The sequence below is a fragment of the Centroberyx affinis genome, unplaced genomic scaffold, assembly GCF_046629955.1.
Source record: "Centroberyx affinis isolate AG114_WGS23_722 - 3 ecotype Tasmania unplaced genomic scaffold, CSIRO-AGI_Caff_v1 ptg004190l_1, whole genome shotgun sequence".
NCBI classification, from domain to species: domain Eukaryota; kingdom Metazoa; phylum Chordata; class Actinopteri; order Beryciformes; family Berycidae; genus Centroberyx; species Centroberyx affinis.
Window position 1 is genome coordinate 402,345 of NW_027281942.1, and position 14,161 is coordinate 416,505.

Sequence of the window (14,161 nt, forward strand, 5' to 3'; positions counted from 1 at the left end):
TGCAGTTGAACTGTTTGTTTCAAAATTATTATACGCATATACACTACCAGTCAAAAGTTTGAACACACCTGATTGAATGTTTTTCATTACCTTAAAGCCATTTTGATCTAAAGGCTTATGCTTAAATGCTTAAAATGTGTTTCTTAGACAAATATAAATAGTGAAGTTGATGCCTATGTATGAATTTCTTTCCAAAGCCTTTGCCTTTCCATCAAGGCAAAGGGCGGCTACTTTACAGAACTAAAATATAACATCATTTTGATTTGTTTAACACTTTTTTGGTCACTGCATAATTCCATTTGTGTTATTTCATAATTTTGATGTCTTAAATATTATTCTAGGCAGTTTTTTTTATGTTTTATTAGATAGAGACGGTGTGAGATATAGACAGGAAGGTATGGGAGAGTGAGAGGGGAGGACATGCAGCAAATTCTTCTTAACTATTATTCTAAAAGATGGAAAATAGTAAAAATAAAGAAAAAGATGGTGTGTCCAAACTTTTGACTGGTAGTGTATACTGTATTATATAAGAAAAATATTCATTGCCTGACGTTTATCATTCAGTATCTCTAAAATATTGAGGGTCCAGTCTGTAGAAGTGATTTTTTTGTCAACCAAGGATTTAAATGACCTATACCTCCTTACTACAATTACAATTTGTGTCAATTTTGTGCTATCAATCATTGTGTAAGTGTCAATCGAACTTTTTTTTTTCAAACCAGTGAACACCTCATGTATTCGTCAAACCAGAGAATAATAGCGGGGGAACAGGATTTGAAACAGATCACCTCACATTATCAAAATATCATTCAAACCCTGGCAGCCGGTGGCAGGTGTCGGCACATATCAGATGTGCGGTGTGGCGCGAGGCGGATAAGTAAACAAACCCACGCAGTATAACCTGTGATTTTTTTTTTTCCTCTCCGAGCGCTGACTCACTGTGAAGCCGAACTCTTCTCCCCTCGGCCATCCACAGGCTCCTCTCCCCACGGGGCTCGCTGAGTGCGGGCTGTCACTCGCGAGGAAGGTCTTGCCGTTAGCTATGATGGCTGCCGAGGGGCCATGCAGCTCTGGAGCTTATTATTAAACTATGCGGCTGTCATTCAGAGCAGCGGCTGGGTGTGTGTGTGTGTGTGTGTGTGGGTAGACGAGGGAGGAGAGGAGGATATAGCTAAGGAGTGAACGGAGGAGGAGGAGGGTGGAGGTATTAATCGACCTAGCCTGGAGGGGCTCATACATCTCCGGCAACAAATCCTCCCCAAGGTTTATTTTATACTCACCACCACCCCCATCTGTAAAATGGTTTACAAGAGCCCAGTAGAGCAGCAGAGACAGGGGGGTGCAGCGTCTGGAGCCGTACACAATAAATAAGCCCCATCGATCCAGAGGAGGGGGGTTCATGGGAGGCGATGCGGCCGTCACTGTGGCACAGCACCGACAAAATGACTGCTGTGGTGTGAAAAAGTAAAGCGTATTCTGTTGAAGTTATGAGCCCTCTTAAAAGGAAAAACTGTTAGATGTCATCAATTTATGATGTTCAATTTCAGGAGTTATTTTGTGATGAAGAGTTGTGATTTGCTTGTTTGATGTATCCAGGTTCCCCTCAACCTGCCTCATCTACTTCTTCATTAAACTTTCCCAGAATGCCTTTCGACAACCCCCCAGAGAGAAGCTGTGAACTTGTTGCACTCAGCTGTGGATTATACAGTATGTGCAGGTGGAGAGAGAGGGATAGCGATAGCAACAATGGAGCGAGAGATTTTCCAGTCGCGCCCCTTACTCAAAACTCAACGTCTTGTGGCTGCATTGCATTCTGGTCTATTAAGGCTACTGCTAGTATTTCTCCCTGTATGATTGTGGAACGTCTCTTGGTGCAAAATGGCGACTCTAGAAAGAAGCCCTCGCTCTTTGATTCTGAGGGACTGACACCAAAACCTGACGCTCACCACTGATGTTTTAAGTAGCTGAAAAAGTTTCTCCTATCAAACTCCAGTATAACTGCGATGGAAATGTGACGTCACTCCATCTGTGTTTGGTCAAAGAAAAATACACCAACAAACAGAAATAGTTTTGAGGATAATATCATCAATATTGATTGAAGAACTTAAGACAGCAAAATGTCTTTGAAATAGAAATTAAATCCTTCACTGACTGTGCAATTCAATAACAAAACTAAGTCTCCTCTCCTTCCTTGTGTGAACCTGCATGGAGTGCCATGTGGGTGGTGTTTGACAGGCAGGTCAATGAAACGAGTGCCTTTTAGACACACAGTTATTAATTTAGTTTTATTTTTTCTGTGATTAACACCTTACTTGACACTATCTGAATTGTCCTGATGCAGCACACCCAGCCCATCTGGTACTTCAACACAGCGCTGCACAAACAAAATTATTTACTGGTTGACCCAGGTCTACTCCATATAATTGAGTGTTTTTTTTTTTTATTCAAGTGAGTATTTTCCAGTCATACATGGTGGATGCTACGCTATAAAATATGAAATACACCAGAACCCTGTTAATATAATCTTTAGAGATCCAAATTTCTAATAATCGTGATTGAATGACATTTTCAAACAGTTTTATCTGGGTATTTCATGTATGTCAGCTGTCTGAGCGTTTCTTTGGAGTGAGGAATGGAACTACAAAACTACAAAGGTTTCGGTGATATCTTACAGAACAACATGATAGTGGTATCTGTGTGACTTCTTCTACAAAGCATTTATAGCGTTCTTCAGGGGCCGTATTCACAAACATTCTGAGAGTCCACTCAGAGAGTCTTATCTTAGCCTAAAATTCCTCAGCAAGGAGTCCTAGCTTAGGAGTGATTTAGGAAAGTTCTCAGAGCGACTCTGAGCAAGGAATGGACAAGAACTTTTATCTCAGTGAGGAGGTGTGGTTGACCCCGTTGCGATGCTCTCTTTGGACGCTGTCATTGGTTGATCAAGAAAAATCAACACGCCTCTTTTTGTCATCCAGAATGAACACAAGAAATCACACAAGATAAAACACAATTTACTCGATATTAACGCGTGATTTGTTTATACTATCAAAAATAATATAAAAATAGAGCTCATTGGACAAAATCTTTGAAAACCATACGAACGGTACTTTTTAATACTTGTACGGTCCTCACAGGTTGACGCATTATGCCTTTATTTGGGCAAATGCAGTAATGTTATTATACTTTACTAATTTGATGTTAAGATTTGGTGAAAATGGCTCAAGACTCAGTAGTATTAGTATCATTTATAGACTATATTGGCAAGCCTATATGAATAGGATTTTTGTACATGAGTATATTGCAGATGATGCGGACATGTGTCCCATCAGTGACCAGACAATACAGAGAAAACTTGCTGTATCCATAGCTGCCATTCTGTTGGTGTACGTCCAAGGGGAATTAAACAGGTTGCATCACAGGCTGTGAAAGAGCTGTGATGGTTTGTGTGATTGTTCTACTATGTGGTTGCATAAACCTAAATTATTACTGCTGCACTGTTTGCCTGTTGCTAAATATCTTAACATTGTGATAACTTTCATAATAATAATAATAGCATTAATGCGTCTTTTCTGCGTCTTTGAGCCATTTTCTCCTCTCCTTAAGAAACTCCTAAGTTCCTAAAAGTCCTCCTCTCTACTCTTAACAGTTTTCCACCTTAGGAGCTCTCTTAAGGGCTAAGATGCTTTGTGAATAGCGTTTATCTTAGAAAATGTCATCACTCTCAGAGTTTTCTTAGAATTTCACCACTAGGACCAACTCCTAGTACTAGGAAGCTTTGTGGATACGGCCCCAGATCTCCAGATGGACTCGTGCAGCTCGTCTGATACTGAGCAGCGTTGGTTTGACAGGTGAAGACAAAGGATGATCGCAGCGCATATCCCAACTAGACTGAAAGTGATAGAAGAAGAAAAACAATAGCACTCCCAAAAGGAAAGCTTGCCCTCCTGTTTTGTTTTTTTTTCCTCTTGTTATGGTTAAGCCTCGGAGCGCTTCTTTCTCTCGCGAAACCACATCTATTCAGAGTGTGACTCAGTGAGCGCTCTCATCACAATTGGCCGTAAAAGGTCACAAAGTGAAAAGGCTGAAGGCAGCAAAACAAAATTAATATTCATTTCACAACTGCGTGTTCCAGGTGACTAAAAAAAGTATCTAAAGCAATTAACCTTCTGTCCTAGACGTGATGTGTGGGCAACTTAACAAGTCTGTGCACTGCTTTTAATTACTCTCCAAAGTCGCCGAGCCCAACCAGGATTAAAAGTTATTTCAAGGTAAAGCGGAGCAGTGACAGGAACGCGGCCACTTTACCCCCAGAGATAATTGACATCAGTGATTACTGCAACAAAACTGTTTTCAAGAGGGCGTTCTAGTGGAACTCAGCGCAGGTTCTCAAGAGTTTTCTGTCTGTCAACAGCAATAACAACTCAATCCACATTCAAATTCATATTCAGATCATAATTCTTGTGGTAGACTTAGCTGCAACAAGAAGTCAATAAATCTGCAAATATTGTTGATGCAAGCAAACTGCCTTGTGACCCCCGTAGTTCAGTAATATTTCATTACGAAAATGATGAAGTCTAATTCACAGTGTATTGCTACTACTAGTGGTTGTTTATCAATATTGAAGCGTTATGAATTTTGAAGTAGCTGTGGAAGATATGATAATGCTGGAGAGGAGAGGAGGGCAGGTGAGGTGGGATTGATTAGAATACAGCCTGGGCGGTTGGTGTAATATTATAATTTAGGAATATTTCTTATAGTGGAGCAGAGCCATTCAAAATTAATGTGAGTAAATGCTGTCAGACTAAAAAGCGGTTTTGATTATCTTGCAGTCATTACAGTTTGTTTTGGTGCAATACAAGTGTGTAGTGTAGGCCTACAGATCACACCATCATGGCTTGTATATCAACCACAAACAAACACACAATCCACTCAGAATCTGTCTTCATCTATATTTATAGATGCATCAATATTCTAGTCTGTTGGTTTATATGTGGAGCAATAAAACTCAAACGAAGGGATTTGGTGTTGGAGTATATGTACTGGGAACATGCCACACAACTACAGAGCACCATCTCATGTTACCTGTTTAAAAATCAGTCAAGCTGGGGTGCCCTGGCTTGCTGATGCTGGGCAGGTGACAAATATTTTTATGTAATTATATACCTTTTTTTGGGGGTTTATTGCGTGTAGCAGGAGTTCGTACCATCGTGGACTAGTTTTGCCAAGTAGAGTTTCCATTTTGCATATCCATGAATTGGGCTATCCAATATGCAATATGGGTTGCAGCCAGGGAGTAATAACAGAATACATGTAGAAAACTGGACAAAGTATACAAATGATATAATTAACACATTTGTGTTCAGTAAAATCTTCATATGCATAGTCAACTGAGAATAAATCTTAGGTCCTCCTTTTTATCATAAGGTTAAACTCTGAAAGATATTTATCTTCTTTTCATCATGGAAAAAGCTGCGGTTCATATTCTTTATACTGCTGAGAGGTTGGCAAACTTGGCACTATGAGATGCCATTAGCATCAAAGTGACTAAGCTAAAGTCCCCGGGACAGCCATGGATCAGCAACACTGAGAAGGGGCGAGAGACATTCAATCAGCCTCGCAGGTTTTTACATCCCGTAGCAGAAAAACTAATGATGGATACACGTTGACTCTCGCTAACTCCTTCGCCATTCATCTTTAAAAAGACACTGACACATCAGCTGCTATAACATAAAACACTTTGACACAAAAGGTTGTATTTTCAGACGCAGAATGGCAGCGGAAACTCAATTTTACGATAACACCATTCAGATAATACACTTTGCTTTATTATCTGATTCACCGTGACAGGCATTCTTTCCTCATTGCATTCTTTTTAACAAACAAACAAATTATGAATAAGCATATTGTGTTTTTTACACTCAGAACTAGTGGACACGCTCAAACATACTCGTCTGATTGCTCTCAGGCCGGTCGTTTGAGTGCAGGAATCCACTCGCCGCCTGATTCGATTACCAGTCGCTCGTACATCTTCACTGGTCTAATTATGTCTTTAGGATTGGACAGCGTGTGAATCAAATTGAGTTTGTGTGCTCTGATGACCTCAGACAGGACGAGGAGGGAGGGGTCAGACACATTACAGACAAGGCATGAAATGGGTTTTCATCCATTAGTCCCAATCACTGTGCAGCTTAATTGCTTGATAGGGTGTAATTGATTCTGTCCAGCTGTATGGATGTTATTGTTTCACACATCATATAGGGACTGTTCTTCACCGATGAGGACGGTGATGTGATGATGAATATGATGATGATACTAGCCTTTATGACTGTGATAGGAGGAGGAGGAAGATGATACTGATGATGAGGAGGGGGAGGTTGAGGATGATGATGATTATCGTGATTGTGGTGATAATGTCGACAATGACGAGCAGGAGGACAATGATAGTGATGTGATGATGAGGAGGAGGAGAAGGAGGAAAAGGAGGAAAAGGAGAAGGATGATGACAGTGGTAATTATGGTGATGATGATTATGATGAGGAGGAAAATAATAATGATGATGACGAAGGGAGCAGTTATGCCAGATATAACGAAGGCTCCCACTAAGAGTTATAATGTTCAAGTTAGTGTTTAATTACGTTTTGTTTGACCCAAGGTGACTCATAGCTCAGGGACTTATCTGCTGTTTCTGTGACTTGATGTACTTAGATCTCAGGCAGCCAATCACAGGACCTCCACCCCCAATCTCTTTAATGCTAAGCAAAGAAACATCAGGTCCTGTTTGTTAATCAGGATCAGAATCACAATCACAAAGAGCTGACATACAGTAAACAAAGGTAAAATTAACTTAGAAAAGACTGACAGCATTTAAGGAACTCTGTGGGTATTTTCTATCATCAGAATTAACTCCGCCAATGAAGTATGGAGGTTACAGTCTGTTTTCGTCTGTTTGTTTTTTAGCAAGATATCTCAAAAAGTAATAGATTTCGATTAAATTTTGTAGACAGATAGCCCTTGGCTCAAGGATCAGTTGAAGATTTTGATGATCCAGATCATGACTTTAGCAGGCGACAACATGTTTACTGTTACCTTGTTTTAGATTTGGATTGATTTGGAAATTCATATTTTGAAATATCAATTGTCAGGTGAATGCAGTGAGAATGCAAAGTTACTTTGCAGTGTTTTGTTGAAATCTGCCGAATTAAAGTTTACAGCAGTCAAGTCTAATGTGAACCATAATGTTCTTGTTCGAATACTTCTACAAGCTATTCCCCAGCTGAAAGCTGACACTGCTGCAGTGATGTATTATGGCTTTGGATTGATGATGATGTTTAGATATTGAGGTAATTTGATGGAATTTCTAAATGAATAGGATTCTCTGAGTAATAGAAGGTAATGTGTCTTTAAATTACATATTATCTAACAACACTAAGTAGGTCTAGGGGTTGAATGAACTCAGAAATGATAGAGCTGAGCGAAAACTCAATAACACGGGTGATTTTCTTTAAATGGTTCACACTACAAAACCTGATTGTTTGTATTAATCTATAATAAGAGACAATCATAACTGTTAGAAGAAGAGTATGTGATCCAGCGCTAAACCTCCAAAGCTTTCTCTACAGCAAAAGTAATATTGCATATAGCTGTTTTTGGCTGCGTTTACCATCTGCTTTTTCAACCCATGCGGAGGCTGTTTGGATTCCAGTTACCACAGCCTCAGGATAGGTGATGTTTCAAGGTAGACGTCTCATCAAGATGATTGACAGGTGCTGGGGTGGGAACTTGACCAATTGATGGCGAGGAGGGCGGGACAAACAACATAATTCCTGCCTCAAGGTGAAATGTTGGATGTAGCTTTTAAATTAACATTGGTTGCTTTGCTAAATTAGCCTGCTAGCTAATTAACAAAGTAACTAATAAAGTCAAAAACCAACTGTTTGTTTTGGTTAACTGAGCTGACTCTTCTCAAGCAACAACTAGTGATACTTTGGAGTAGAGACTATAGGGTCAAAGACAAGACATTTACTGTGTCACAGTAACCGAAAATACTGAATGGATCTACAGCCACACCACAACACTCTTTTTCACTCTTTTTTTCTAGCCAGCTTATCATATATTCAGCCATTATTTGCGCACAGCCAATTTTCCCCTGGACCTCCATGATGGCGGCAGACTTGGTTACTGGGAGATTTGTGATGCAACCTCAGTGACCAACTCCTTCTGCCTTCTGTTTTTTAATGTAGAAATTTGAATATCAATAAAGTCTGCCAAACAAAAATACAGACATGGCAATCTTCATTATCAGTCATACATATTATGTGGTGGAGGCCACATAAAACCATGTGCTGCTTTATTCCATGTAACAAGAACACGCCTGGAAAATATCACAGTTTCCCACCTTTGTCTTGTTATGAAACCAGAAGCTCTGCTACCGAACCAACCAGTATTAGAAAAGAGGGAAGAGAAATGAGTTGAGGTGACAGTGGGACTTCAGATAGTGTGTGTCAGTTAAATTTTATGCACATATCTGAAAATATACGTATAAGCCTACACTGCATTTCCAAATTATATATTCAGAGATCCTATAGAGATATTGTGGCATGAGAAGTGAAGGATATTAGCAATATTATCTTTCTGGGCACAATGTACCGGGAAATGTTTCTTAAGTCGACCAACACCATATTGGTTTGGAGAAATTATTGTTACCTGCATAAGAACAACATTAATATGCGATAGAGCTATTGGCTGTATTGTTTATGTTGCATTGTGCATTAATGCTATCTTTAACGCTGTTCAGCCCTTCAGCAATATTAGAATTATGAGTTCCGTTTTTGATTTGATAGTCAGCTATGTCATGTCCATGCACAGTATGGGTTGAGGATGAGTTCAGAATATTTCCATGCATATGGATTTTCAATCATTTAAAAACATGTATAACACCTGTTTTCTGCCTTGTCCTACATGTTGGAGCAGCATGATAAGTAGTGTGCACATCTTTTTATTTACAATATCCATCCATCCATCCATCCATCCATCCATCAGATAGACCCATAGGTATCCTCAGGGGCTCTATTATTATGTATTGAACCAGCAACACTTAGTCCCCCAAACAACATTGAAAATTTGTACAGCAGCAATAAAATGTTTTCCAATAAAATGTTAATCGTGTTCCATGGCTGCCAAAGTGTTGAACAGACGCAATAATGATGAAGTTTTTCCTCAACTCTTACAAATATCACAGTGGATGGTGAGAGCTGGTAGAGTTATGTGTCACAGAAACTGATGTTTTTGGGAAATTTTTTGATAATGGAAGGTGGAGGTGGAAATTTGAGCCTGAATCCCAAAAGGCTTGACTGATTTTTTTTTTTTTGTAAGATTTATTTTTGGCATTTTATGCTTTATTTGAGAGATATAGTGAGAGAGAGACAGGAAGGTATGGGAGAGAAAGTGAGGGGAGGACATGCAGCAAAGGACCACGGGCTGGATTCGAACCCGAGTAGCTGCGGGAAGGACTGAGCCTTATGGTACGCGCCCTACTCCATGAGCCAGCAAGGTTTTGAAATCAATACCTTGCAATCATTTTCAACACAGTTCCTCAGCCTCCATGAGATGAGCATTTACCTTCCAGCAGGCACTGAACTGGGGATGTAATGGAAACTAAGATGACATCTTGAATCTTATGGGGCAGTCATCCTCTGAAAAGGCTGTCCAGAAGTGTCCAGTGCTTAAAGTGATGGAGATGACAGCAAGGTTGCATTGCGGGTGATTTGCCCAACTGTATGTAGTTATTATTTCCTAGTTGTGTAAAGGTATAAATATAGCTAAAGCTGAGCTGATAAAAACGTCATGTATGACTCATACTGTATGATTACTGTAACTAGGTACTGAACATTTCACCTTTAAATAGAGTGGACAGTCCACTCTCTTCAAATGTATTAGATTTAATGTGAAACAATAGGTGTGAAAGTGAAAGAGAGAGTACATAATGAATTTCAATGCTGTGAGTGTTTGGTATATGCTCACTGCCAGACTGATCCAACATGACTTCCCAAATGACTGAATTCAAACAAAGAGTGGTCAGGTGACGTCAGGTTCAAGGCCTGGTCTGGGACATCAACACTGCAGAATGGCAAACATGGATATGTGATGAGGCAATGGGAAAGCTGTTCAACAACAGCAGCCTCTTGGTTCCACATCATTCAGTCATCCCGGGCCTTCCTGCAGCTACTACACACACCATTATTTTCAAACAAAAAACAGTAATAATATCTTATGCTCAAAAGATGTTGTGATCGAATTTAAGCATCAAAATTCATGTGAAAGAATAAACGGGGTTGACATTCTGTAGTTCCCAGCTCTCCCCCCCCAGGTCCAGATTTAATGGTGCAATGCAAGAGCTTTTCTTTCTGGCTGTGCTGAGGTACTGTGGTCTTTAGAGAAGAGTGGGTGCACATAGTAATGCAACACTGCATTGTTACCTCCGCCAAGGAGGTTATGTTTTTGGTGCTGTTTGTTTGTCTGTCTGTTTGTCTGTTAGCAGGATTACGGAAAAACTACCTGGCCGATTTTCATGAAACTTTGTGGAAGGTAGCATGGGCCAAGGAAGAACCCATTACATTTTGGAGCGGATCCGGATCCGACTCATGAAATTTGCATATCATAGCAGACTGGACTATTGGCCTTGGCGGAGGTCTGCGCTCTAGTTTTTGTTGTGTATTAGGGCAGTTGTAAATATAAATGCCTTATCATCTTCAAATTCAAGATTGTTTTGAATTGGTGGGTGTCTCAGGTCCAATTTTAAATGAGCATGGTTTATTTTATACAGGAGTGATTCTCAATCCTGGTCCTCAGGACTCAGAGCCCTGCTGGTTTTAATTCTAGCCATTTAATTAGGGACTGATTAACACCTGGGATGCCAGCTGAATGCAATTAACTTCAATTAACTAGCTGGTAGGACAGAAAGCCAGCAGTACTCTCGGTCCTGTTGTTAAAAATGAGAGTCCAATGCTTTGCTTAACATTTCGATGCTGTAGTGCAGGTCATCACAGCAGGAGGCAGCCATCTTTAAGCACAGGACACACTGAGAAATTCTTTACAGCTTTCAATCATTGATATGAACGTTATTGAGAAATGCATAAGAATTGATGATGTATTCTTTAGGGTCATAAAATGACACACATATTTAATGCTCCCCTGTGTAAATTTGGCAGTAATCTCCATTGCTACGCTGACAACACTCAACTCTATACACCTGTTAAACCAATTGATCACTCGCAATTCCTAAACATAGAAGCGTGCTTATCCGAAGTCAAATGATGGATGCCCTTAAACTTCTTGCTCCTCAATGCCGACAAAACAAAGATGTTGGTTTTTGTTGGTATCTGTTTGAGGATGCCAGTCTAAATTTTGTACCAAAACAAGAAAATTTGACCAGAAAGCACCCATCCTGTCCTCCCTACACTGGCTCCTAATCCATGCACCCATGTAACTTCAAAGTGCTTCTGCTAATGTACAGAATATTAATATGGGAATTTAGCTCACATGTCCTGCTTCCTTGTCTGTGTGTATCTGTTTATTCATGTGCTGTGTGCCTGTTTGTGTGAGTAAGCGGCTGAGTTTGTATGCTGTGTGTACGGGTGTTTCTCCTATTTCTTTTCATTTCAGGTTGTGGCTGCAGCTTGGCAGTATCAGCATGCTTTATGGTCCTCCACTCTTCCTCCCTCCTCGCCTCCGGTGCTACTTGTTGTTCGTGGTGACCGAGGCTGCACTGACGTCCCTGCACTAGCTCTCGATGTCGACCCCAGCGTTCATATTCTCTTTTTTTTGCGTGTTTTGTTTATGTTCCAATTTGGTATCAATATTTAATGTTTCTCTACCCACCCATTGCATTTCGGCCCGTCCTGGTAGTAGGATCCCCCTCTGTGAGGCCCTTCCCAAGGTTGCTTCCATTTTGTTTCCTAATGAGGTTTTCATGGGAATCTTTCCTTGCTCTCATTGAGGGTCTAAGGTTGTTTTTTTGTTTTTCATGTTAAAACATGGGCATGTGGATCCCTTTGAGGCTGTAACTGCGATTAAGGGTGATATAAATAAACCTGACTTATCTATACCTATAGTAAATTCAGTAAGCAAAATTATTACACTGAGAATTTTGGCTTCTGCCCAGTGTCACACTTGAAGGACTGAACGGCTACAGATCTATCCTCAAGGTTAAACCATTATACAAACAAACTTAGACAAACAGTACTTACTATTACAAGTTGATTTATCTGCTCTGTTACTTTTACTTCAGTGAACATGCCCTAAACAAAAGTGGCGTGTGTGTGTGAAATCAATCATTTGAGTGGTCATAACTTGGAAAAGTAGTTTGGACTTGTGTTTCACGCTGCCACTTAGGGGACAGAGTGAGACTGATGTTTTTACTCCTGGGGTAAACAGATGAGGAGGCTGTCTGACACTTTCAGACAGCTCAAGCAGTGGTGGTAATATAGCAATGTCACACACACACACACACACACACACACACACACACACACACACATTCTGTGCCATACGCTTTAGCCCAAAGATAATGCTATAAATAATGATTTCTGTTATCACTTTTCATGGTTTTCTATTCTCATGGGGACATTTGGACCCCAAAAGATATTAAAACTCAGACCACCCACTGAACCATACACACACACACATGCACACGCACACACACACACCTACACACACATACACACACACACACACACACACACACACACACACACACACACAACACACACATACATGCATACACAGCTCTTAGGGACCAAATGATTTCTTTGATCACAATTAGTCGGTGGAAAAATGAATCTTTTTGAGGTATTAGACCAACAACCTACCAAGAAAGAGGATGGTCTGCTTCCTGGCTGTCTTGACCCTTGAACTTTCATGCTTGGGTGCTCCTTGTGTTCCGCTGACCCCTCCGACCACGAGCCCCATGGGTTTCCGCAGGACCAAGATCATAGCCCGGCACATGACGGCCACGCAGATCACCACCACCATGTAGACGATGAACGCCACAAAGATGCTGGCCCTGTACATCACCCATCGCTCCCTCAGGTTGGTGCAGAAAGTCAGATTCTGAACAGGGGCGTTTGCTCGAGCGGGAATGTGGCCCTCGGTTCCCGTGGCAACCAGCAACGGCAGGGCCACCAGCACGGACGTCAGCCAGGCGAAGGCGATGAGGCCTCTGGTCCGCCTTCCGGTCAGGGCTTTGAAGCGAAACGGGTGGCAGATGGCCGTGTAGCGCTCGAAACTAAGCGTGGCCACGTTGAGGATGGTGGCATAGCTGCACGCCTCGAACAGGAAGTTGTAGATCTTACAGTAAACGTCGCCCGATGCGGACGTGAAGGGGAACCAGATGGCGCTGTAGAGCTCCACCGGCATGCCGATGAGGAGCACCAGGAGGTCCGAGCACGCCAGGCTCGCCATGTGGTCGGTCACATTCTTCTGCAGGTAGCCATTTCGCAGCAGCACCCGTGTCACTCTGATAGTGACCGCGTTACCCACAATACCCGTCACCAGGATGAGGCTGTAAAGGACTGTCAGGAAGACTTTGACGGGGTATTTGGGTTCAAGATCCCTCCAGTCTTTCTCGTCCGCTATCTCCGCTTCCCCATTCATGGTTACTGAGTGGTGAGCTCTGATTTTCCAACTATTGATTTTTTTTCCTGTCGCTTATCAGTTCTGCAGGGCACAGTCCCTGCGATTAGGCCAGCGGCACAGCCAAGATCCAGAGACGAGAGGTTTTCCAAGATAAAACCATACTATGTTGGAGATTTTCCCTTGTCCAAAACTCTCGCTGATTCTTCCAGTAGATTATCCCAGAGGTTGGGAAACACCAAATCACCTTGGCACCTAGGATTCTAGATTTAAGTTTGCTCTTAAAGTTCAACGTCTTCAGGTCAAAATCCAGAGTGTGGCCCCAAGCCGGGTCCGTCTCTACCCATTTCTGACACGCGTTTGGGATCCTGAGAGCCCTCACAGGTCCTGGTCCAAAGCAGGGTGGTTTCACTCCTCAGGCAGAGCCAAGTGTCAGACAAGCTCACATACCGCTCACACACATTTCCTCCTCCCTCCTACGAGGGCAGGGCAGTTAAACATTAAACACTGAGAGAGAGCATGAGTGCGTAGG

General features: G+C 41.5%; 1 protein-coding gene across 1 annotated transcript in view; it reads right to left on the reverse strand.

Annotated features, from left to right (window-relative positions):
• The window catches only part of gpr39 (G protein-coupled receptor 39), a 30,083-nt gene extending 16,433 nt beyond the window's left edge, over nucleotides 1-13,650 (reverse strand). Inside the window, exon 1 of the mRNA XM_071542830.1 lies at nucleotides 12,867-13,650. Within this exon, the coding sequence (XP_071398931.1) occupies nucleotides 12,867-13,650 (784 nt within the window). The remainder of the gene's footprint in view (nucleotides 1-12,866) is intronic.
• Nucleotides 13,651-14,161: the final 511 nt, after the last annotated feature.